This window comes from Alligator mississippiensis, chromosome 1 (genome assembly GCF_030867095.1).
Source record: "Alligator mississippiensis isolate rAllMis1 chromosome 1, rAllMis1, whole genome shotgun sequence".
NCBI classification, from domain to species: Eukaryota; Metazoa; Chordata; order Crocodylia; family Alligatoridae; genus Alligator; species Alligator mississippiensis.
In genome coordinates, this window is record NC_081824.1 from 146,774,880 (window position 1) to 146,801,017 (window position 26,138).

At 43.6% G+C, this 26,138-nt stretch overlaps 1 protein-coding gene across 5 annotated transcripts in view; it reads right to left on the reverse strand.

Moving 5' to 3' along the window:
* The window catches only part of WDR27 (WD repeat domain 27), a 261,844-nt gene that overhangs the window by 123,373 nt on the left and 112,333 nt on the right, over positions 1-26,138 (reverse strand). For 3 of the 5 annotated variants that reach the window (XM_059715159.1, XM_019479897.2, XM_059715147.1), the window contains exons 22-23: positions 21,659-21,756; positions 960-1,062 (exon numbers count right to left, since the gene is read on the reverse strand). In XM_059715159.1, the coding sequence (XP_059571142.1) occupies positions 960-1,062; positions 21,659-21,756 (201 nt within the window). The remainder of the gene's footprint in view (positions 1-959; positions 1,063-21,658; positions 21,757-26,138) is intronic. The other 2 variants (XR_009455736.1, XR_009455738.1) reach the window with 1 other exon arrangement.

The following is a 26,138-nucleotide window of genomic DNA, read 5'->3' on the forward strand; positions in this document are numbered from 1 at the left end:
AATGAAACCACCTCTTAATGAGGGTATTTTGTTTCTTCAAGGTTCTAATATCATGATGCTTTTCTAAAGGAATCCAATTATAATTGAATACTTTTTCATTTTACATTTTGGTGACTGGTTAATGTTTAGTCAAGTAATAAAAATTGTTACCCAGCCTTGGTAAATAATTCTGCAGAAGGGATTCTACTAATCAGATAGAGATTTGGGTACGGCTTAACATCGGCACTTTTACAACCCTGTGCTGCTGGCACTGACAATTCAAAGCAGAGGCATAGCAGTACAGCTCCTCACCCAGGGCAGCACTTTCTCCTGCTACACTGACTGCAGCAGTGCAATCAGCCAGTGCCATGGCATTGGCTGCTTTTGTGCCTCCCACACAGACATACACACAGGCAGCACCTAGGGCTGAGGCCTCAGGCACCCATTGCTGTTAGGCTACTGACTCAAAGTCATGCAGTGCACTCACTAACTGAAGTCCGCTTAAAATTGTTCTGAGTTCCATTTGGTTAGATTTCCAGGAAAAAACCTGGAATGTGAAATACCTAAAAGAAAATGATTTATATTCATGCAAAAAAGTGGACTGCGTCAAATGCAATTGTGAACATATACATACCTACCATCAAGATTCAAACATTTTGTTACATGTAAATGCACTCAGTTGCTCAGGTTCCAAACCATGCCCACTATATACATAAATACGATCAGGGAGTTCATTCCAAAGGCACTCAATGTGCTTCAACTATTCCAAACAGAACGCTTAGCAAAGTTCAAAGGCGGCCCAAATGGGAGCTCATGTGCAAACAAAATCCAAAGTCCAAACTGGTAACAGCAAAAAGAACTGGACGTAATTCTGTCAGCTTTTATCTAAGGCCTAGCAACAATGCACAAAAAGGCAGGTTTGTGCATAAAAGAAGTAGCTACTATCATTGGCCAAAAAAAGTTGATAAAGTATTACATACACATTTATCTTCTGATCCACTGGCAATAAAGCGTCCACAGGGAGAGACTGCAATTCCACATGGGTGGCAGCGATTAACATGTCCTTCAAAACGACGCTCGCACCTTCAGTAAAATGAAAAGAAACCCAATTAATGTTAACTGGATAGTAGCTCTGCAAACCATCTTGAGATCTGACAGCTGTAATAATTTATTTTTGTGAAGGTTCACTGAATTCTGATCAGTATCAGAATCTACCCAGACAAGGCTCTAGGTTAAGTTTCAAATACCACTCAGGCAGGAACATTGTGATAAGACTTTCATTAAAGGAAAGCAATGATCTACTAAAAATAAGAGTAAAAACTTTAGGAGTTAGAATGTAAAGTTGTAAAGAATGTTCCTTGATATTTTTTCTCCTAGGAAGTAACATCCATAAATTTCAATTTGTGATTACCTGTGATAGATTGTTTTGGCCTCAGCATACAAACTAATTTGCTTCTCAAAAGCAGTGCTTAAATTTTACACTGATGATGATGAAAGCTACACAAGGTTCCAAATTAATTGGAGCCAAGAAGGGCTGGACTGAGCTAGCAGGTGTTTTGCTTTCTCTTCGGGCTACTCCCTCGCAGCAACTTCTAAAACAGTGATGAGCAGCCACTTTGATCTGCTGCCAGTCTGTTCTGTCTATAGTTGTGCAGGAAGGAAAAAGTACTCTTTCTGAATAATTCTTAACAAACTGAAACTTCAGATACTTTCAAAAGCAAAATAATGGGAAAGAACAGAACCACTACCATTATCCCCTGGCCTATACCATATGGGATGGGGAAATAAAGGATTGGTTTAAATGAATCTAATTACAATTTCCACTCATTTATTTTCATTTAGAATACAACACTCAAGAAGCATGAAGGAGACTTCTACTTGACAACTTTTATCATCCAACTTCTAGGAGGCCAAAGGCCTCACACCCTCAAGCTCCTTCAGAACAAGACATGGCCCCCTCCAGGTTGCCCGCCAGATGGACGTCCCATCATACCACTGCTCCATGCACCCCTCTTCTCTCAACACTGCACTGCATGCCCACAATGGAACAATTTCAAGAAAGGAATGGAGAATGCACTCCTCTATCCTAGCTTATGCCTACTGCTAAGGACACTCTCCTAGAAGATGTATATTTGAATACACTCTCCACCGCCCCCAACCCATAACTGACGAGGGCACTAAACACAGACTCTTTCTTCTTAGACAACTGGTCTAACAACTAGATTATATAAAAGCCAGACACTTCCTCCTGTTTCAATCAATCATAAGAAGAAAGTAATCCCAACCACACTGTCCCAGGGACAACGGGACTAGAGGGAGACCCCGGCCCAGGGCCAGGGGAAACACTCACTTATGCTCCGCAGGAGGGGGGAGCAGCGGCGGCGTGCAAGCCGGGGAACCACCCGCGTGGCTCGTTAGCCGCGCTTTCATACGGCTGGGGCGGAGCAACGTCAGAGAGAGGCGCCGCTCAGGGGAAATAAAACGCGGCCCCGAAGACAGAGGGGGCGCGTGGCGAGAGGGCGTGGAGCCCGGGAGGAAGCCCGGGAGTGGAACCGGGCCCCCGCAAGGGGCCTTTGCCGTGGGCCGAATAGGTTGCAGCCGTGCCGGGAGCGACGGAGGCAGGGAGAGCCGCGGCGCCGCGGAAGAGCGGCGAAATTGACGAGGGAGCCGGCGGAGAGGAGCCCAGAGAGAGGGCCAGCTGGAACCACCGGTGAGGTAACTGGGGACGAGCTGGTAGAGGCTCCGGGGAGGAGCCCAGAGCGGGAGCTGGCGGAAACTCCGGTGAGGGAACCGGACTGGAGCCGGCGGAGACTCCAGCGAGGGAACCGGGATAGAGCCGGCAGGAACTCCGGCGAGGGAACCGGACTGGAGCCGGCGGAAACTCCGGTGAGGGAACCGGGATAGAGCTGGCGGGAATCCCGGTGAGGGAACCAGGGAAAACCAGGCAGAGACGCTGGCGGGACATCGGGGAAGAGGGCCGCAAGAGGCAGAGAGGGCCCTCGATGCCCAGTCCTCATCCGGGGACAAGGAACAACAGAAGGGAATCCCGGCAAGGGAACCAGGGAAGACCAGGCAGAGACACCAGCGGGGCATCGGGGAAGAGGGCCGCAAGAGGCAGAGAGGGCCCTCGACGCCCAGTTCTCGTTCGGGGACAAGGAACAGAAGGTCCACGACCAAAGGTAGCGTTGGCCAGGGTGTAGGGGAGGTCGGAGCCCTGTAGGAGCCCGCCCAGGGGCGCTTTGGTGCTGGAGGCCGCAGTGAGGGGGACCCCCCTGCTGCGGGCCCAGCCGCGACTGCGGTCGGCGAGTGCCGGGGAGTCTCCAGCGAGAGCGGGGCAGGTCCGGTTAGCCACCAGCGCAAGAGTTGCCCGAGAGCACCTTCTGGAGCAGAGGCGGGAACACACACTTTGCAAGAGGCCCTGTCCAGATGGTATTTAAGTATGCTCAGAGTACACTTCCTTGTTTGGATCCCTCAGATGACAGGAACCATTCTGTCTACTTTATGAATTACAATGAGATTAGGCCAGATGCTCAGTCCAAGGAAGTGGTGGAGATGTGAGGAAACAGAACTGCAGGTACCTAGGGACCTTTCAGGACAAACAGGCAGGGTGTCTTGTGAGCTGTGGTGAATCTAAGGGGAAGAAGTCAAGTAGCATGGAATAGGATTATACTTAAATGTCTAATAGAAGAGAAAGGGTCTTGCTCCTTGATGATTCTATGGGCAGGCTTGCTATATTGCACATGCTTTAAATCCAACAGATAAAGCAAAAGTAAGAGAGCTTAAAATATCTCCAGTACAGCCATATTTATTGAAGGTACTCCAATAGTCTAATCATACTGATGACTATTTAAACAGTATACTGCTAAATTTATGTCTACTATCCCATTATGTAGTAATTGATTATACCACATAATTTGGCAGCAGGAAAGGACTAACTGGTACACAGCCATGACCTCTGTGTCCAATGGGGGGCTTTCACCCCAAAGTCCCACCCCTATCTGTGGTATAGGCTTGTCTCTATCGTTCTAGGTGTCATCAATCTCTGAAGCTCATCACCTGTCTGAGCTTTTTTTTTCTTTTTTCCTTTCTTACTCTATCTTTTACACCAAGACAGTTTTAGCACCTCGGCTAACGAGCCGAAGTCCACCGCGATGTCTTGCTGGCCTCTCCCACACGTCCGAGATCTCACCTGCCACAACTTGTTGTTACAGGAGAAAATAGAATGCCAGGGCGTGTGGGTCTTGATGCTTTGGCTCTTGCAATTTGTCTTAGTGCAGTGAGGGCTCCACCAAACCCTACACCCTTGCCCGTTCCAGCGGGTGGTAATTCAGTTATCTCTGCAATCTGCCTTTGAGCAGTACAAATGCTCCTTGGGTCTCTAGATCTGGCCAATCAATATCCCCGATGAGCCTGGTTGTATTTCACCTTGCTGGAACCTGGCACAGACCTGCCATTAATCCTAGCCAGTCCTTTTCCTTGCCTATTGTCCTGACAGTTGCAAACGCACTGTCTGGGGAGACTTTCCTCTCACCCTAACAAAAAGGAGAACAAAAACAAACTGGCATTTCTTCTTCCCTTATATTCCCAACTTTGCAGTACCTTTTTTCTTCAGTCTTGCTATTAGGGTCTTTATGGTACCTTCTAACTTCTCTCCTGGGTTTCCTTCAGGGTTTTCTCCCCTGGCAGCTCCCTTCACAGAGTTGCTTTCCTTAAGCCCAGTCTCCCTTGCTTCCTCTGCATCTCCGGCTCTCCCTGCCATCTTGCTGCCTTAGTCAGTCACTTCCGGTTTCCTGTGTCCCCCTTTTGCCTGCCCAGCGTCTCCTTTTATCCTGGAGTTTTGGCTACCTCCCCCTCCCCTCCTGAAACAGCGGGTGAAGAAGGAGCCCTGCGGAGTTCTTTGCAATACAGGTGGGGCCATTTTACTACTCTGGGGCTCTTCTCTCTCCTCACACTCTGTACAGATCCATGGCCTTTCACAGAATTCAGATTAATATAGAATACTGTCATAGGATCAAAGGAAAGTAGGTTTTGAAGGAACTTCACAGGTTCTTCTAGTGCAGCCTCCGGCTCAAGGCTAGGTTGTCCCTGACTAAACCCTCCCAGCAGTGTCTATCCAACCTGCCCTAGAAAACTTGTAGTTTCACAGTTTTTCTGGGTAGCAGGCTCCAGTGCTTGACACCTGCATAGTCAGAAAGTTCCTCCAAATCTCCAAACTAGATTTCCCCTGCTGATAGCCCTAGTCCTGTCTTTTAAGGCCACAGAGAAAATCCCATCTCCATCCCCTCTATAATCATCCTTCAGGTATTTGAAGGCTATCATCAAATCTGCTCTCAGTCTTCTCTTTTCCAGACTAAATATTCCTAGTTCTCCCAGCCCTACTTCATAAGTCTTGCTTCTCTGGTCCCTAATAATTTTTGCTGCTATCCACTGGACTCTTTCCAATCTGTCCATGTCCTTCTTGAAGTGTGGGGGCCAAAACTGAGCACAGTACTCCAAGTGAGGCCTCACCAGTGCCAAACAGATTTCATAGATTTCATTGGCACTGGGGGTGGAAGGGACCTCATGAAATCATCAGGTCTAGCCCCCTGCCCAAAGGGCAGGAACTCAGCTGAGATCACCCAGCAAGATAAGCATCCAAGCATTTCTTAAAGGTATCCAGAGTAGGTGCTTGCACTACTTCTGGGGGAAGTCTATTCCAGACTCTGGAGACTCAGACAGTAAAGAAGTTTTTCCTTTTGTCCAGCCTAAAACAGTCTTTCAGCAGTTTGTAACCATTAGTCTTCATCTTCCCATGGGGTGCTCTACTGAACACATGTTCTCCCAGTTCCTGATGCAGACCCCTTATATACTTACAGGCTACCACCACGTCACCCCAGAGCCTTCGCTTCTCCATGCTGAAAAGTCCCATTCTTCTCAGCCTCTCCTCATAAGGCCTGTTCTCTTGACCTCTCATCACACACACAGCTCTCCTCTGGGCTCTATCAAGCTTTTCCACATTCTTTTTAAAGTGTGGAGCCCAGAATTGGATGCAGTACTCCAGCTGCAGCTTCACTAAGGCTGAGCCCAATAAGACTATCATGAGAGACAAATGTCATAAACCTTACTAAAGTCAAGGTCTACCACATCTACAGAACCTGTCACCTTATCATAGAAAGAAATTAGGTTGTTCAGGCATGACTTGCTCTTGGTGAATCCATACTGGCTGTTCCTGATTACCTTGTTCTTCACTAGGTGCTTCACCGTAGGATCTTTGAGAACCTTCTCCATGACCTATCAAGGTACTGAAGACAGGCTGACTGGTCTGTAATCTCCCAGATCCTCCTTCTTCCCTTTCTTATAGATGTGCCATATATTTGACCTTTTTTCATCATTTAGGATCTCACCTGAATTCCAAAAATTCTCAAAGAGAATACCCAATAGCTCTGAAATTACCTCAGCCAATTCCTTCAGTACCCTAGGTTGCATCCCATCTGGCCCTGCTGACTTGAAAGCATCTAGTTTCTCTGAGTAATCTCTAATGGGTTCTTCTGCTGTTCTAGGCTGTTTGTCTCCTTCCCCATCTTTGCTGCCACCTGAGCTTGTCATCTGCTAGCTGCTCCTATTTGTAAAGACTGAAGTAAAAATGCATTAAATACTTCTGCCTTCTCTGCATCATTTGTAATTAGATTACCTTCTGCATTCTTTAAGGGATCTATGGTTTCTTTGGTTTTCCTCTTGCTTTTGAAATACATATAGAACCCCTTTTCATTGCCTTTCATGTCCTATGCCAGGTGCATTTCAAATCATGACTTGGTCTTCCTAATTTTATTTCTGAATAATTTTGGCCTTCCTAATTTTTCTCTCCATGTGAGATACTCTTATATTTTTCTCTAATACTATGGCCAGGCTTCCATTTTTATAGGATTCCTTTTTTTTTTTAAACATAGTTCAGAGGTGGTTTGTTCTTCACTGTGGGACTGAATGCATCCAAGATTTGCTCAATGCCTTTCTTCCTATCAAATGTTTTACAGGGCAGTGTAATTCTAATGAACTGTGGGGTGTGATTCCTTGAGGACAGCATCCTTACCAGTAGGCTATACACTAGAATAGATGGATGCATTCTCCATTCCTCTGTCATAACTGTGTCACTGTGGCAAAAAAATCAAGATTCATGTGGCAAGAAAGAGAGAGAAAGCAAGAGCAAGCCTGTTGCTGAAGCATAGTGATTATGATGGTCTCCTGGTTTGTCCCTTCTGCCAAGATTATTTCTATTTTTTATCCAATGTCTGGTTAACTTAAAGATAAAAAGAAGCAAACATGCAGGTGCTGAGGTTCTTGGCTTTCCAATCTCAGAGTATGAGTAGATAAAATTATAGCTGATCATGCAGAGCAAATTAACTGTTTTTGTACATAAACATAACTTTTTTTATACAAAGGTGGTTTATTTAAAAAAGGATTTAATATTTCTGGATTAGAAGACTGTTGAACTGCAAGTAGATTCCTGACATAAACAGTCTTAGTAACCCTGGGTTATTTTGTCATCCTTATAAAAATAAGTAGCAATTAACAAGGAATGAGTAGTGTTTGAGCATTTTATTTTCAATATAGATCTGCTCCTATGTAGCAGCAGTAGTTTGTTTACAGCTTTCACTAAAAATGGACAATAAAATGGTATATAATAATAAAATTATATAAAGTATGAGTTGTGCTAAGAGCATAAAATACAATCACATATTCTACCAGTTTAAACATAATTAAAAGAGAGCACAATAGATGATAATACAAGGAAAATATAGATAAAATTAAATAATATGCAACAATAAAGTAAACCAGGGCAATAAAAACAAACAAAACACCACTCCCAACTGCTAAAAATATTTATATATTCTAATTATGCATTCATAATCAAATCAAATTTTAAAAATGCACTTTACATAAAGGCAGATTTCTATATCCATAGTATGGATGGTGTTACTTTGTTGTGAACTTCTTTTATTACAGATGCTATTATATCTGCTCAATATTTTCCTTCAAAAAAATTTTAAAAAGGAAGAAAGAAAAGAAAACAAACCTATGCATTTCAGCCTTTGAAAAAGCTATTTTTTTTTCTTTTAAAATCCTTTTTAATACTGATGCTAGTATCTGGGACAAATTTGAAAAAGTAACTTTGACAATTTTTTATTTCTTTGCCGCTAACAAATGTCTCCATTCACGTCAACAGGCAATGACACAAGACATTTATTTCAGCAAGAACAACGCCCTGCAATGGGCCCCAAATTGTTAAACCAGGTTTCTCTGTTTTAGAGATTTACACCGTGTGCCAGCTGGGACATGCTGAATAACAAGTTGATGTCCCTCAGCCTGCTGAAAGACGCCCTAAAAAAAATTCCATTATTTTGTGATGAGACAGACCTAGTGGTGCTTATCCATCATTCAAAAAAGCAAGCACAGACCACTTTTGAAGGCAGGAGCAATCACTGACGTTTAATAAAGAATACCTCTTTGAAATGCAAGACATCTATATTTCCCTAGAATTTATTGGGCTCAGTCCTGGATTTCATGTGTACCAGAACGCCTATCAACATCAACAGGCATTTTTGGAGCAGATTTGGACCCCAAATAACCTCAGGGATCATTATGAACTAAAATCTGAGAAACCTGCATGTGCCTCATGCGATCAAGCTCAGAGACTTTTGTGCAGCAGCACTGGCACAGTGTGCTTGCATTCGGACTCTTCTTGGGCTTCACAGTAAGAGGATAAAATGGGCCTCATTAACAGAATCCAAGAGCCTTTGGTAATGAGGCAATATTGACAAAAGGTGCAAAGAGATCTCCAGGCCCTAGCCACCACAAGGAAACAGACCTTGGACGTTTCCTAGCCCATCCTCACACAATCACAGATTCACTTTTTGAGAACGTCTGGATGGAGATCACTGTACCTACTATGGCTATAATGAGTAGAGGAAATGGCCTGAAGGGCTTGGTTATTGGTGAACAAAAGGCTAAAGCTCTTTTAATATCAGGAATGTGGCACAGCAATTAGGTCCTGAATAAGTATGGATTTATTTGTACAAGCAAACAAAGAAAATGAAAACCACCAACTAGCAGCAAAGGAAACTAAAATGACTAATAGCAAAAAGAGAACTTGTAAAGAGACCTAACCTACAAAACTGTCAGACATAACAAGAAAGGACTATACCCAGACAACAGAAAGTTCCATCTCAAGCTGAGAAAGTAGAAAAGAATAGAGGTACTTGGTAACCAAAACTGTCCAAAGTAAGGGAATGAAGTACAGCTGCACCTCGAGCACAATGTGCACAGGGACAAGCACTCAAAGGATATTATATGGTATCTTTCAGTGACTTCTAAGATGTTTTTCTGCCACATGCACATACGTAAACAATTGTTCTTTTAAGATATACATCAGAAGACATCATAAGTCTTGTTCCTGAATCCAGCCAAGTTGAAAACCCCTCAGGCTTAACAGTGTTCCAGGGGCAGATGTTTCACACCAGCTACCTCTTAGATGCAGAGGTCTCGCTAGTGTTCCAATTTCTGACTCCTTTCCAGCAGAAAGGACTGCTACAGGCATTATATAATGACTCACAAAACCCTGTGTATCTTAAACAGTCAGTCTGTCGTGACAAATTCTTCTCTCCATGAGTGGACCAAGGAAAACTGATTGGGCTTTTTATTACTGGCATGGTAACAAAAGTATGCTTGGAGCTTTAGATAAGGTCACTGTCCTCAACAGTTTACTGTTTAAGACGGCAAAACAAGTTAGAAATAAGAAGGGAGATTCATCACCCAGCAAACCCCCTTCAGGGCTGGGTGTAGTGCCATAAGATTTTGCCCTCATTTTGGTGATTCCATGCCAAATGACACTCCAGGCCATGTAGCAGTCTTCTTCCTCCATGACTGAGCTTTCTGCTTAAGTCCCATTTTATCCCACCCTCACCGGGATACTAACTGTCCACCAAATTCCAACCCCACACAAAAAAGTCCAAAACAGAGGCAGTCCTGCCAATGCCACTTCTCAGTACCACGTACCACTTTTTTCTCTTCAATTCCTTTAGGGCATGTGTGGATGAAATGGAGGTCCTAAATTGAAGTGGTGGGTTTTAAAAAACATCACTTCAATTTAAGGCTGATTAAACCCCCATGTAATGCACAGACCCTGCTGACTTACCTGCCTGTCTGGCAGGGAGGGAAGGGCGAGCTGCCAGTGGGCATAGTAGTCCCTGGGATGAGGGGAGGACTGTGGTGCTTCCCTCCGCAGCAGTGGCGCCCCCCCCCCCCCCCCGGGTGGCACCAGCCTGCAGGCATTTAGCTCAGGCATTCCTGGGGGGGGGGCACCGCAGCCACGGAGGGAAACATCAGGCCCCAACACAGCTCAGGCAGGCAGGCTCCAGTGGGGGGGGGGGGGGGCCGAGATCAGGTTTGCCACTTTTCTTGGGCGGAGTCTGCCTCCAGGGCTTCCTGCAGAGCCCCCAAGCTGCACGGAGCCCGGTGCCTGAAGAAGTTTTAGTTACCTGCATCCCAAGTAATTTATGGTGCGTTACGCCGCCAAATTTCCTACAGCGGCTGAAATTAACGCTCAATATGCCACCGAGGCATGCAAACATCAACACCATTAAAGTGGCGCAAAAGCATTTAGTCTGCTGGGAACCCCCAGAGCTGAGTTTCTTCCCGCTATGCTGCCACTTGCCCCAAGGATCAAACAGAGACTGCTCTGAGATAATTCCCTATCCCAGCACCTCAGTTTCTCTACCCTTACACTAGACTGCAGTGAGGAATTTCTGCAGACCTGAAGTGGCCCCTGCTTTTGGGTTATGAAATAAATTATAATCCCCTTCTTCATGGAGAAAGTTAGTGTGGAATACCACCTGCTAGAGTTCTAGCCTGCATGCAGCTGCTTGCAGCTGCAGTGAGAGGGTGGAGGGTGATCAGGTAGGGAGCATCACGTACATGTGGGCATACACACATGCACATGGCAGCCAGGAACATGGAAAGCAGCTCCTGCAGCTCCCCACAGGTAAGCTTATGGGACTAGGGGAGAGGAGGAGCATAGATGACATGTTGGGGGGAGGGGCGGCACAGGTCATACTTCCCACCACCCTAACTGCTTTCTGGGGTAGAACTGTGGCCTGCGGGGAGTGGCAGTGGTGGCCAAGCCATGGTGGCAGGCCAGAGCTGCAGCCCAGTGCACAAGCAGCTGCCGGCGGGAGAAGATGAGGGCAGCACAGCCCCCCCACTCTGTCCATTATCTTCAGACTTCCGGTAGCACGGCTGGTGTGGGAGTTCTGGCAGAAGTGGCAGAAATGAGTGTTGCCACCCCACTCTGCCCTCCCGCACCAATTCGCTCCCACTGGGTCACAGAGACATCTTCTGCCTATGCCAGTCCAGAAAGGCTGTAGTCCCATGCCTGCTGTGGGTGCATAAACCCTGAGGGGACACATGTCCCGCCATGCCCCACACCCACACACCCACCCCCTGCCCTACACACTGGGTGACTGGAGCCTGGGGACAGGGAGCTGTTTTCTACTTAAACTATTTACTGGGTCAGGACTGGCCATCGATGTTTACAAACGTGTCCTGGTACAAAAATGTTTGAGAGCCACCAGATTAAATGACCTCCTGAGGTCCTAAGTGTGAATGGTTGTTGGTTGTCCAATTTAATCACCATCTTACTAACATAACCTTAGCTGAAATATAAAGGTACATAAAAATTACGTTTATATCAAATACAATTATGAGGACAATAGAACTGAACACAGTTCTGCAATAGCTACAATTGGAGACCAAACACCACAAGATGAAACCTATTTTGGGAGAACACTCATGCATGCCACACAGTGAACCCCCAAAAGCAACTTTATCTTGAGGGTGCACTGCGACCATAGGCATGCCCAGTAACTCAGTTATAAGACAGTTCCAGGTGAAGTCAGGAGAGCAAATTAACCTCTCAGGCTCCCATTAATCCTGTTTTGCCACTGTGGAGTTTATATATTTCACGTTAGTTCCACTTTTCTTTACTCATGGAAAACTATAGCATCACTTCCTTTTTCTTTTCCTTGTCTAATGTTGAGCTTCTTTTTCAATAAAACATTTCTATCCCAAACAGAATTGCACATGCAATGACAACCATAACCACTCCCAAAAAACCTATCCTTAATATAATTTCTAAGAATCTAAGTATAGTCAATAGCTACAAAGTCTACCTAGAACTTTGCTATGCCACCTATTAACCTTGCAGTGTTCAAACCCTAGTGACAGGCAACAGTGAGAGGCAACAGAATAACACAGTACATGTGTACAAGTTTACATCCACAATATATACTTATCCCAAGTGTTCCTTTAACATCGGTTGTTTCTATGGGGTTTTTTGGTTTGATAAGTAGCAATAGGTGGTGAATCCAGCTCCTTTTGGATGTTACATGCTTAATGTGAGACACAAGCCCCATGTTCATTTTAAGGCATCATAACATGCTAATCATGCAATACATGTAATGCCTGCCAGGACCTTAAGTATGCCCTCTTTGGGGACAGCTTTGCCAGGGTTTGCACAACAAATATCTAGTAACCATATGATACGATAAACTGGCTGCTTCTCATCATTATAAAGCTTGTAGGATATGCTATTAAATATCTAAGCCTATCACAAACAGTTTGCAGAACTTAGGGCCTGAATTCAACTTCATTTTGAGATGAGTAGGCAGCATTTGCACAGCTAATTTTTGATGAATAAGTAGCATGTCAGGTCACCTACATGGATTTTAGATGCTATTCCCTCCCCCAGGAAGGTGCATAACTCAATGAAGTCACAAAATTCCCTGAGCAAATTTGAACCTCTCCTGCCTGTTCCTCACCAACCAGTTCACTTTCAATGAGAAGGAACTAGCAAGGAAAACGATTACAAATGTTAAAATTTGGAGACCTGACTTTCTTTGAAATAATCAATTGCTGAGGTGGAGTACGAATGTAACCTGCATCAGTGGAAATGAGTTGATGCTACCCATAACCATTTTGCAACTTTGATGCAGCTGACAAGCCAAAAGGTAGTGCTTTGAAGTGAAAGCAATTTCCCAGCATCATGAATCAAAGTATGCATCCTATAAATTGAGAGTAATTAACCAGTCCAAGAGATCCAGAGTGAATAACATAGAAGCAAGAGTTAACAAGTGAAATCTGATGACTCATAGGTATACAGTGAGAGAGCAGAAATCTATTACAGATTGCCATCTTCCTTTCTTTTATGGAATAAGGAAGAAAGGGCCATTAAAAACCATTTTCTTACTTTCAAGGCACTAGTTCTATTGTACTGAGTTAAAGTAATAACTGTCTAGTTCAACATGCAACTCTTTTGAAAGTGGTTGGTGAGGAACAGCCATGGACTGGGATTGAATGATGTATCCAGTCTGAATAAGCTGTAAGACCCTTAAATCTGTTTCAGTTCCAGAAGTGATTTAAAAGGCAGATTCAGCAACTTCCTTTCCCAAAATCACCTATGGAGCTAGATGTTCCTCTCAGATCTCTATACGAGAAAAATTTAATTTTTAAGAAAGATTTAGAGAAACGTAATGCAGTTCTCTTCAAAATAATAAAGGCACATAGTGACCTGCATTCAACAAAAGAACTAAAACCCAATCTTAAATGAGTACTTACTCATTTTTGAGAACCTCCAAGGATGGAGATTTAACCACCTCTCTGCATAACCTGTTCCAGTGCCTCACCACCTTCCAAGTGAGAGAGCTTTTCCTCATATCTAACCTAAACTTCCCTTGCTGCAACTTTAGACCACTGCTCTTTGTTCTGTCATCTGGCACCACTAAGAACAGTATAGCTCAGGGTGGGCAATTATTTCAGGCAAAGGGCCGCTTACCCAGTTTTGGCAGGCTGTCAAGGGCTGCATGGGTAGCCCCGTCCCTTGACAGGTGCCCCACCCCCGGTCACCATCTTGGGACCAATGTCCCAAAGCCTTGGGACCCATGTCTCAGGGCCAGCACCAGTGGGGCCCAAAGCGGGGCACAGGCTGGCAGGGGTCTGTGGAGCTGGGCTGGGCTAGGCTGCACCAGCAGAGAGAGGGGGGAGCTGGCCCAGCTCCATAGAGCCCCCACCAGCTGGGACGCTGCGTTCCTACCACCCTGCTCTGAGCCCTGCTGGCACTGGCCCTGGAACACCGCTGCAGGCCTCATGTTCCTGCTGGCTCCTGCACCTACTCACTCCCAGTGCCCCCAGCCCCACGGTACAGGTTGGGGGCAGCACACAGCCCCTGACTTCAGCAGGGAAGAAGCAAGTGCTGAGCACAGGGAAAAGCAGCCCCTCACCCGCCCCATGGCTCATGCTCCCTGCTGCAGGCACTCACAGCCCACTCAGGGCTGTCTGGAGCAGGCACAGGCTGCAAGCCGCGTGGGCTGCAAGCATCTACAGAGTGGGGCACCAGCCACAGGGCACGTGAGGGGCCACTCCCCACCCCCCAGACTCAGCACCAGCTTATAACCCAGCCCCGGTGCCAGCCTAGGCTCCGTGCCGGTTCCAGACTCGCCCGTCTTTGGCAGCAGCTGCGGCCTCACTGCTTGCTGCGCTGGGCAGTGTTGGCTGCTGCTGGCCGCCCGGAGCTCATGCGCTGGGCAGCCCACAGGTGGCAGTGGCAAACACTGACCGATGTGGCAAGCGGGGTGGCCGCAGCTGCTGTTGCCACGTGCAGCCCCAATGGGCAAGCCCAGAGCTGGTGCAGGGCCCAGGCTGGCAGTGGGGCTGGCTTACAAGATGATGCTGAGCGCAGAGGGTAGGGACAGCAGCCCTTTGGCTGCCCTGTGGCCAGCGCCCCACGCTGCATCTGCTCACAGGCTATGTGGGGCTGCCTGTGCCTGCTCAGGACAGCCCTGCAGGCTGTGAGCAGCTGCAACGTGCGGTGCCAGCCATGGGGTGGGGCAGGGGCCGCTTTTCTCCGCGCTGCAAAGGAGCCTGGGGAAAAGCTGAGCATGAGGGTGGGGGGGAAAGCGGCCCCTTGCCCACCCTGTGGCCAGTGCTCCCTGCTGCAGCCGCTTGCAGCCCACAGGGCTGTCCGGAGAAGGCACAGGCAGCTCCATGCGGGCTGCGAGTGGCTGCATCATGGGGCGCTGGCCATGGGGCGGGTGAGGGGCCACTTTTCCACCCCTACACTCAACTTTTCTCTGGGTCACTTTTCCCCGGGCTCCTTCCCTGCCCGGGGTCCTCCCCTGCCCTTCCCCCTTATCTGAGGTGCCAGCGCCAGGGCAGCCACGTGGCCCCAAGCCAGAAGCCCCTGCTGGGGCTTCTGGCTGGGGGGGGTGGGGCCAGGCAAGCCCTGCTGTTTTGGGAGCCCGCTGGGTTTTCCCTGGGTCCTACTGCCCTTGGTTCGTGTCATTTTTGACAGGAACCAAGGGCAGATAAATATAAATTTTCTACATTTTTTAGGACCCCCATGAACCAGATAGAATGGCCTAGCAGGCTGCATCTGGCCCGCAGGCCATATTTTGCCCAGCCCTGGTGTAGCTCCATCCTATTTGGAACCACTCTTCAGGTAATTCAAGCTATCAAATCTCCCTCCCCTCTCCCCTGGGTCTTCTCTTGTCCAAACTAAATAAGCCCAGTTCCCTCAGCTGCTCCTCATATGTCATGTGCCCCAGCCCCCAAACCATTTTCATTGCCCTCCACTGAACTTTCTCCAATTTTTCCACATCCTTTCTGTAGTGCGGGGCCCAAAACTGGACACAGTACTCCAGCTGTGGCCTCACTAGTACCAAATAGAGAGGAATAATTATTTCCCTCGATCTGCTGGCAACATTCCTACTCAGAGCTGACCCTAGAGGTGTGCAGGGCCCAGAGCACTTCAGGTTGTGGGGTGCGGGGGTGGGGGGGGGAGGATGGCGAGTGGCTGGCACACGGAGCAGCTTGCAGGGCCTGTGTGGCACTATCTGCAAGGCCCCTCAAAGCATGGGGCCCAGGGTAGTCGCCTCAATTTGCCTCCCCCAAGCAATGGCTCTGTTCCTACTAATGCAGCCCAGTATGCTGTCAGCCTACTTCACAACAAGAGCACACTGTTGACTCATTCTATAATCCCCACATCCTTTTCTGCAGAGCTGCTGCTAAGCCATTTGGTCCCAAATCTGTAGCAGTCAAGGGATTCTTCCATCTTAAGAGCAGGACTTTGCACTTATCCTTATTGAACCTCATGAGATTTCTTTTGGCCCAATCCTCCAATTCATATAGGTCATTCTGAAAGCTAGCCCTACCTTCCAGAATATTTACTACTCGCCCCAGCTTGGTGTCATCTGCAGACTTGCTGAGGGAGCACTCCATCCCATCTTCCAGATCATTAATGAAGATATTGAACAAAACTGGCCCCAGGACTTATCCATGAGATGCAGAATAGCTGTGATACAGATGAGAAAGTGTTGCTGCAGTCATGCATCCTTGCTTGACTCCAGCTATAACAGTGAAGGGGATCTTTTCCAAGCCATTGCTCAGGAGAGTTGTTGTCATGTCATCATGAAGAAGTCTGATCATTGGGCCTCTCTCTTGATTGAATCAAAGGCTTTAGTCAGGTCAATGAAGGCCATGTAAAGAGCTCTATGTTGTTCATGGCACTTCTGAAGCTGTCAAGCAACAAAGATCATGTCTATTATACCTTTCAGTATTTTGAAACCACATGGAGACTCAGGTAGAATCTCCTCAGTGAGTCTACCGAGGAGAATGCAGGCAGGGATCTTCCCAGATAAGGACAAGAGTACAGTGCCACAGTAACTGCAGCAATCCAATCTATCTCCTTTGTTGAATATGGTTACAATTCTGGCATCTCTCCAGTCACTAGGATGATCATCAGGGTGGTTGAAGAATTTCTCACTAAGAGAGTGCTGGAGATGATTGTTTTAGCAGGGTCTTTTAAGCACTCAATATTAAACCTCCTTGGTTGCTTCTTTTGCTTATGCCATTTTGGGGGGATACGAATGAACATGATAGAATGTATCAGAAGAAGATCAGTCCAGCAGTCATCTCAGCTGCTTATAGCATTGGTGATATATTGCACTAGTCCCGGGCACATACTATAACAAAGTCAATCAAGTGCCAGTCTTTTAAGCAGGAGAGCACCCATGATGTCTTCCATTTTTTGCTTCTATGGAATAGGGAGTTTATAATGATGAGATCATGTCCTGAATGCTTGCTCAGGAGGGGAATTCCATTGGAATTAACTTTCTCTACCCTTTCCATAGCTCAGAGTCCCTGTCCACTCTAGCACTGAAATCACCAAGTAGAATTATCTTTTCTGTTTGGTGACAGGTGATAGGATTTGGCCAAGTTTAGAATATAATTCTTCCTTTGTTTCATCTTCTACATCAGGAGTCAGGGCATATGCACTGTTGACTGTTACATGTTGTTTGCTGATTAGCAGAAGACAAATGGTCATGAGAGGCTTGATGCCAACCAGCCATTCTGGCATCTGAGTAACAACCTTGGTCTTGATAGCAAAACCAATACTATGGATTGCTTTAATCTGGCCCTGTTAGGGCTGTCCACTGGGATACAGACATTCCAGGTGTCAAACTTCATTATGTGATTTAGACTGTAGATAGATCCCAATGGATACAGTTTTCAAGTCAAATGAAATGAGACAGATCACGTTTACAGCACCTTTTCTAGCCCCTCCCCCCATTTATGGGGTAAGCAGAGCAGATCCTAAGAAGACCTACTAAGTCATGACTGCAGCTGCTGAATTGCATATCTGCTCAATTCTAAGTACAAAATGACCATCACACAGTCATTGCCTCCATGTAGGTCCTTGACTAGGAGCTTTTGGTAATCTGCCTCTGTTGCCACTCACCCATCACCATAAGACTTGCTGTTGATGGAAGATTCCTGCACATGTTTTTGTTTAACATAAGGATGTCACTGTGCATCAGCATTGGCATGAAACTCTGTGAGAAGTAAACCTTAATCTGACAGCAAGGAAAACCTAGGCAACTGAAGGTTTCTGTTCTACTGCAGACTTCATCCACCTTTGCAGCCATTGAAAGTATTCTTTCTCCATGCACCTGCTCCACTGGTAGTAATTTTTGTTTTTGGATCCCTGTTAGTCTAGAAACTTTGCTCCTGACCTTGCCATGATAGATGACCCCTACTAGGCATATAAAACTCCAGATCACTCTCAAGGTCACTGGTAGCACACATGCCTCTCCATCACGTCAATACTGAAATCCGTGACAGGTTCAATGTTACCATTGGAATTAGAGAGTCTGTCCCCTCTTTCCCCTGAAGTGTTTGGTGTGGCACTGACTTTGTCATGATATAGAACTCTAATCTGGATACTGGAACTCTATGAACAGCCACCATGCTTGCACATCAGTATTTTGCTGATGATATTTGTCTCCTGAATACATTGACAAATAAAATGTAGCAAATGATCAATAATCTAATGTGAACTGCAAGACATTTAGGTATTATAGTCAGTGAGTCAAACAATAGAGTTTGCAAAAACAAATGAAACTTTCTACAACTCTATCACTCAAGAAAGAGAAGCCTTGAGAACTCTTGGTAAGTTTCCTTAACAGGACAGGATCTTTCCTAAATCTGGAGAATGAATTTATAATATAAAGACTCAAGTTGTTAAGGCAAACACTGCTTTTTGGAAGTTTCTCCCAGTAGTGAAGTCCAATAACCATCAGTATTCACATACAAATTTTTAGAAGCAACGCATACTAAACATTTTCCAGCATGGGTCAAAGTCATGGAAGGGCAACAAGTCTCTTAAACAGAAGTTAAACAGTTTTCAGGGTGAATGCCTACACCAGATATTCAAAGCAAAATGGTCTGACAAAATAAAAAATATTGAGATCTTGGTGAAGACAGTTATCCACAGCTGCATAAATAGTACAAATGAGAAGGTAGACTTACCTTAGCCATGTTTTGAAAATATCAGAAAACGGTCCCTTAAAAAATCCCTGTTTTGAAAAACCCCAAAGCAAAACAGAGAAGTTGACCCAGAGGGCCCAGCATGATAATGCCTGAAGCAGTAACTTTACAGATCAACAACTTGAACAAATTAAAGGAACTGGTCCAGGATAGGATTGGTTGGCAATAACTGAAGTACCTGACAATGCAAAAAAGTAGACTGGATTGTACTGGATGGGTTTTATGAACACAAAACCACAAATTTTCCAACTGTGTAGCACTTCAGTGCTCCAACACCTGAATATAGACTTTTTCCAAGCTAAATCAGAACTTTCCACACACAGCCATTTTTCAAATTAAGTATGTGAAAAACACCTGGTGGACATATTAGGAAAGAGTGAACTATTTTCTTCCTTGTGGGGACTCGAGAATATATTAAGTAAATTTTACCTTTGGGCAGAGCCAGGATAACTTTTTGGAAAGTCGTAAACTAGTGAAAAGACAGGGATTCACAGACCATTTTTTTTCTTTACTACAATGGTCACTAGCAGTGACCACTACCAGGTTACTGTATTACATATTTATATATAGACACATACATACACACATATAAGTACACACACATACACACTTTAAATATAGACTACAAAGAGCCTGCTTTAATTTAATTTAGCCATCTGAATGAAATAGACATTAAAATGCACTAACCCTGCCAAGCTAAATAAGAAGCAAGCACATAAATAAATTATTCTCCTTCCCCAAGACATATGCATTTAATTGATTACCCAGCTTTACACTTTCAACTACTTTACCATTCACTTGCTCTGCTTATGTTAATATTTAAAGGAACAGTCAGATAAGTGATCTGTGAGAAGTTCTCAATTTTCTCATTACTCTTCTAGAATAGCAGTTGGATCACCTTATTGCAAAAACATAAGAACATAATAGATTCAAACCCCAGAAGTCTCCAGTTTCTTTGTTTTTTGACGTTTGGGGCAGGTAATAAAGTACCATATTTTGGCAAGAACTTATACACCTCCCTCTAGGCTTAACACATTTTTACAAAAAAGTGAAAACATCATCAAGTGTTTCCTAATCAAAAAGAAAAAGGAACTAATGGCCAAACCATAACATATTACATTTAATAAAAAATATATACAAGAAGCCCAAAAATAACAATTAAAGCTAAAGCACTTCAGGCTTTCAAACCAGTTCTCAGTAAATCTTTACTTTGAGAAAGACTCCCTATCTTTGCTTCCTCAATAAATATCTTCCCAAATCTTCTCTTTCCTAAACAGCTGTCACCCTTTGCCCTTTCTTCCCTCCTTCTGTTAGATTGTTAGATTTTCTGTTACAATGTTAGAGTATATCCTCTTAGAAGAGGGGTAGTGTTTTATTCTGGGTGTCACAAAGCACCATGTATATTTATGGCACTTTATACATGATTTATAATAATTTAGTTACATAAAACTGTTTTTCTACTTTAAATACTGGATGACATTTTGGATCTGTTATAACTCTGTTATGGGTCAGTACGGTGCATCCTTTTGTAGGTAGAATAAGTAGTGAACATGAAGCAATGGTTGACAATTGTTGACTGTTTATTAGCTTCTGCTTCAGTGTTTTTTTCCTGACCAGACAAAAGTTAAAATACAGCTCTTGCTTTATGTAAGCTGTCAACATTCTCAAACTGAGATTATCCCAAAAAATAAAGAATCTAAATATTGTAGACTTCCTTCCTCAGAGTCTCAAAACAGCAGACTTCTTATACCAGGTGAAGGGTGTTTGAAGTTGAAAGCTTGCTAAGACCTCTTTTCCAACCACTCAGTTGGTCTAATAAAAGATATCACATCTACTCAAAGAACTTTGCCTGCCTATATCCTTAGACCAGCACAGCTACAACCAAAAACCAAGCAGACCTGCTTTCACACTCCATAACATCATTTTTATACTACTATCTTTCCACTGAGATTGACTTTAGTCAAAAAATACTTTTGACATGGAAGAAGGTATCAGGTTTTGCATAACTTTAAAGAAACATGCTGCCTAGGTATGTACAGGCAGTCCTTGACTTACGTTTTGAGTTACAATGTTTCGCACTTACAACGTTTATAAATTGACACCCGGTTTCAACTTTACAACGCTTGATCTGATGCGATGCCACACCAGCAAACAAGTTCACTGCATCAGTCATCTCCCTGGAGAACATCTGTACAAACTTCCTTGGATACTTACTTTAAGAAAGCAAATAAGACTCCAGAAAAACCTGCAGCCAAGACTCCTGAGAAGACTCCAGCCAAGAACCCTTCAAAAATCCAACCAAGAGCCTTTCAAAAAGTCCAGCAAAGTCATCTCAAAGAAGTCCTTCCAAATCAATATGATTGCTATTTACAATAGAAATATATTAATGTAGCTATATTATTCATCTATAATTGATCTAGTACAAAATTTGGGGGCATTTTTAGTGAAAACAGGGTATCGGGCCTTGGTTCAGGAACCAACCCCCATTTATAATATTGTTTCTTTTGAGAAAATTGGCTCTAAGTTACAATGTTTTGACTTAAGACGTGATTTTCAGGAACCAATTGTGTTGTAAGTCCAAGGACTGCCTGTATAGTTATTGCATACTACCTCTTTTACTCATAAGAATTATCACATACATATACTGCTTATCTCCTCAAAAACATTTTACATATGCTAATTAATTTAATTTCAGTTGCCCCATCAATTACAGAGAGTCTGAATAGGAGTACTTTGAAATAAAAAGTTCAAACAATGAATCTGGCCTTACCTTAATGTTCTTAAGTCCCACAGTTTAATACCATCACCAATTGCCGAGGTCATGAAGAGATTATAAGCTTCAGGCTGCTGAGTGCTAAAAGCTGATCCCTGTAATATTAGAAATTAGTGTTATATAATAGAACTTCAAGTACTGAGAAACTGAATCCACTGAAACAAAATCTACAAATACATATTTTCCAAATAGCTCAAATTTGCACATGAAACTTCATTACATATACAGCGTTCACTCTGTAGGAACATCATGGACCTATTCACAACAGGTTTGCCACACATTGTACTCTTCTGGTTTTTCACATGAAGATTTAAGAACCACTCCCTCCAAACCCTCTTCCAGTACTGTGCTCTTCCCTAAACATACATATATTTCTAGAGGAAAACATCTGTTATGAGCAACTCTACACCGTACTCCTTACATGGTCTGCAGAAAACAGGTACCACTGCAGCCTGACTAACAGCCTCTACTAATGAAGCTGAGAGCAGGGAAAGACAGTTACTCCTGTTAATAGCAACTGGTATCTTGAGGACAGAAACTTAGTAAAGTCATTAAAGCTAGGGACAGAAATTACACATAAACCAGTTTAAGTGATCAGAAACTGGTTTAAGCCTGTAACAGAACAGAAGCTCAGTGCACATAAACCAGTTTCAAAATGGTTGAAACTAGTTTAAGATACACTTGGTTGAATGTAATATCAGACTTAACTGATTTGGGTGAAACCAATTTATGAACCTTCTGCCCCAGACCCCTTCCTGGTTCAAGTTGAATCACAATCTCCCAGCATGCTTTGCTGGGCTGGGCTATCTGCTCCTCGGAGCAGGGCTGGCCCCACCCCTCTGCTCCCTAGCTGGAGCAGTGAGAGCTGGCTAATAAAGGGGGGATTAGCCCAGCTGGGGATGCAGCCCAATCTGCAAGGGGGGAACTGCCCCCCACAGGCAAATCCCGGCTCGGATTTGGGGCCAGGGAGAGGGTTAAACACCCCTTCCCCAGCTCAAACTTACTGCTCACTACACCTGTGGACTACAAATCCCAGAGGTACCTAGAAGCAGGAAGAGAAAGTGGTGAGCAACCCTGCAGAGTCCTGCTGGTGTAATTCTGGACTGCAAATCCCAGAGACCTGGGGACAGCAGGAAGAGGAAGTGAACACGTAGCCAGAGAGCTGTGCTCTAGCTCCCCCCAGCTTCTGGCCTGAGCCACTGTAGGCATGTGGCTGCATTTCCTGATCAAAGGCAAATGTCTGTTCACTTTCTTGTATCAATTTAATATCTGCATCTTAGACTAACCTACAAAGACTGAATTGATTCAGCCTTGGGCTTTTTAACTGTTTGTACCTAACCCAAGGGAACACATGTGGTTCCTTAGCAATAGATCATGAGAGATAAGACAATATAATAAGCATGTAGCTGTTAGAGAACCCCTAATTAGCTCTAGCAACTGCAAAGGATTAGTGTTCTCAGCTGCTGACAGTGAGAATGTTTGAACACCTGCCTTCTAGGGAGGTTCAAACCATAGTTTGTGCCCTCTTGTCAAGATTTTAAAAGTATTAAGGGAAAAAGAGCTCTAGGTATTAGCATCAATCTGTTTACTACAAGGAAGTATCATGCTGCCAAGCCCTGGGCTTGAAAATTTCATCTTCCATCTCAAACACTACATGAGTCAGTTATGTAAATATAAGATGGCATTTTGACCTCTCTTGGGAGTTAACACTCACCAGTAAATTTATAATCTATGCAAGACTAACCTCCATAATCTAAACATGTTCAAATTAAACTAACTAAATGTATTCAAATTTTTAAAAGCAGGAGATATTTTAGCAGATTTCAATATTAAGATTTGTTTTTGTTGGGAATTAAAAACAGAACTTACAAAAGATTGCAAAAAGAGACGAAAAAGTAGTAAAATATTATGAAGTTCATCAACTCTACAGATTTAAAACACATAATACAGATTATACAAGGGACAATATACCATGGAACAATGAACCAAATTCAGCCCTGGCATAAGTGGGTATAATTTCCATAGACTTCATTAATTCCATAAGTGAATTTGGCTTCATATCTTTAAATAATTAAACAATCTATCTATCTTTAACTCCTTGATTTGCTACCAGCAGTGCTGGCAAACCTTAACTTCCTTGTTGGCTCTGAATCCTCAATCTCCAGGGAATTAAAATGAAACAGTTGTATCCTGCCCCCTCCTCCCCCCACCTCCAATACACATTCTTGATTTGTCTGGATACATCACAGAAACCTTTGGGTCATTTCCCGTAATCAGTGCTTGACTGCCAGGAATCTTCTACTCTTTACAAGAACTGGTGTATAAGTAGGAAATACTCCAGAATTTAGTCAATGAATATTCTGCATCGCCATAAAAATGACCTGCAAATGGAGTTACAATAACTCTTAACTTTAGAAATATAAGCTGAATGCCCCAAACAGCAAGAGCAAGATGGCCCTCCAACCTTAAAACAGACTAGAATAGCCCTCATTCCCTTATTTTTATTTCCTAGGATGCCCTCGAGTGCACTGGGATACTGATTTCACAACTATTACAGAAGTGTACTTGAATACGGAGCCAGCACTCCTGCCTTGGGTTTTGCAACATGTTATTTATTACTACTACATATCTCCAAATGGCAATATGTCCAAAATGCAGTAGGCTCTCTAAACTCACACCTGGAAACAGAAAAATTTAATCTCACCCTTTCCTGAAACCCAGTCTTCAGAAATTTTTAATAACTTCCTGCTGGTTTCAGTACTCATTATAAAATGCCCCTTCTACTCTTTTAAAAAGTCTTTAAAATCTACTCTTTGTCCTTTTTTCTAGTTTTATCTCCTCCTACTCTTTAGACAATTTAATAAACTCTTTTTTTTCCATTTTTGAACATGTATAATTGGTTTATTTTTACTACCTTACATATTTTGTAATAATTCAACAATATTTTCACTGACTTCACAATGCACCAGACACTGGACTATCAAGCAGACCCTCTTCACATCTGATTTTAAATCCTCTCTTTTCTTTATGAGCTATTTTGCTTCCTCCAATTCCTTTAAATCCAACTTCTACCTTTCTGAATGACTTCCCTAAAGTTCTAGTATACCTGAGACTGCTCTACTATATCCATCTGTTTGCCTATATGTTCTGTATTATATATGGATGCTACCATGTCTGAATAAACTCTTAAATTTTCATATGCTATGTATACAAAAATAATTTGTACTATATGAAATCCCTTTTATAAAAAAAACTAAAGATAAGCATCCGTATCTAATCAAAGAAGCCTAGGGTACTTATAAATGGTTTCTATGAAAGAAACCACCTGGGTCTGCAGAGAAAAGAGGATGAAAGTCTAAGATGGAAACTCTCATAAAGTAACAGCTGTAATATTTTGTGAATCAGGCTGTTTTTAAAGCTAACATAGAACCTTATATTCCTTTTTCATTTAATGCTTTAGAAATGGAAACATTTAAGTTTTGAAACAAAAAGCATAGTATTTTGTCATCCAGCATATAAAAATAAACAAAAATCCTGCCCGAACAAGTTTAACAATGCAGACTAAACTGCAAAGATCTAAAACCACAAATGATGCAGTTTTGCAGACTAAACTGCAAATGATCTAAACTACAAAGATCATTTCACACACAAAGCACTTGGATGTTAAAATAGTGTGATTACTAACTGAAATATGACTAATATGTCTACATGGGTTACTGCATATAACAGCGATTAAAAATGACCTACTTTTATATTTACTGGAAACACTCCATTTGGGCATATTATTATAATCGGTATTCAGCTAAGATTTTCACATGTTTCTTTTATTCAGGGTATAACTGGTACTACATGATTAATAGTCTCCAAATCAATAAGGTCCTAAAGCACACCTATAAATCTAAATATGTAAGCATTCCTTCTGACTTCAATGGGACAACTGCTCACTGTCTCAAAATCACATGTGCAATAAAGTATTTGGTTAGATCAGAATCCAAGACCTGGATATTGCACAACATATATAGTGCCAATATGAACAGAGGAGCACGGGGGAACACTATTAGTAGTGTCAGCTCTTTTATGTTGTTATAAAGTTGGTCCCACTTATTAATAATGAATAAAACCAAAAGGGGACTGAAGAGGTAAGTGCTTAATTTGCATGCTAAAAAATGTTCTTAAAATGTTGTCTCCTATTTATTCCTGTTGTCACACCTTTCTAATCCTGTGCTTTTAGAGAGAGTGCAAAAGAGGCTTAAAAGTTTATTCTTGATTTGGAGGATTAAAACCATGTCCTGATTGCCCAAGTACATGTCTAATTCTGCACATGCTCCCTAAATGTACTCAGAGGGGGGGAAAAGACACAATGAGTATCTGTTTGAAACAGAAGGAAAAGGACGGGGAAGATCTATGGGGCCAGGAGCACTGAAAGCAAGAAGGCAGTGTGTAGGGTGACCACCTTTTGAAAATGGAAAAGTGGGGC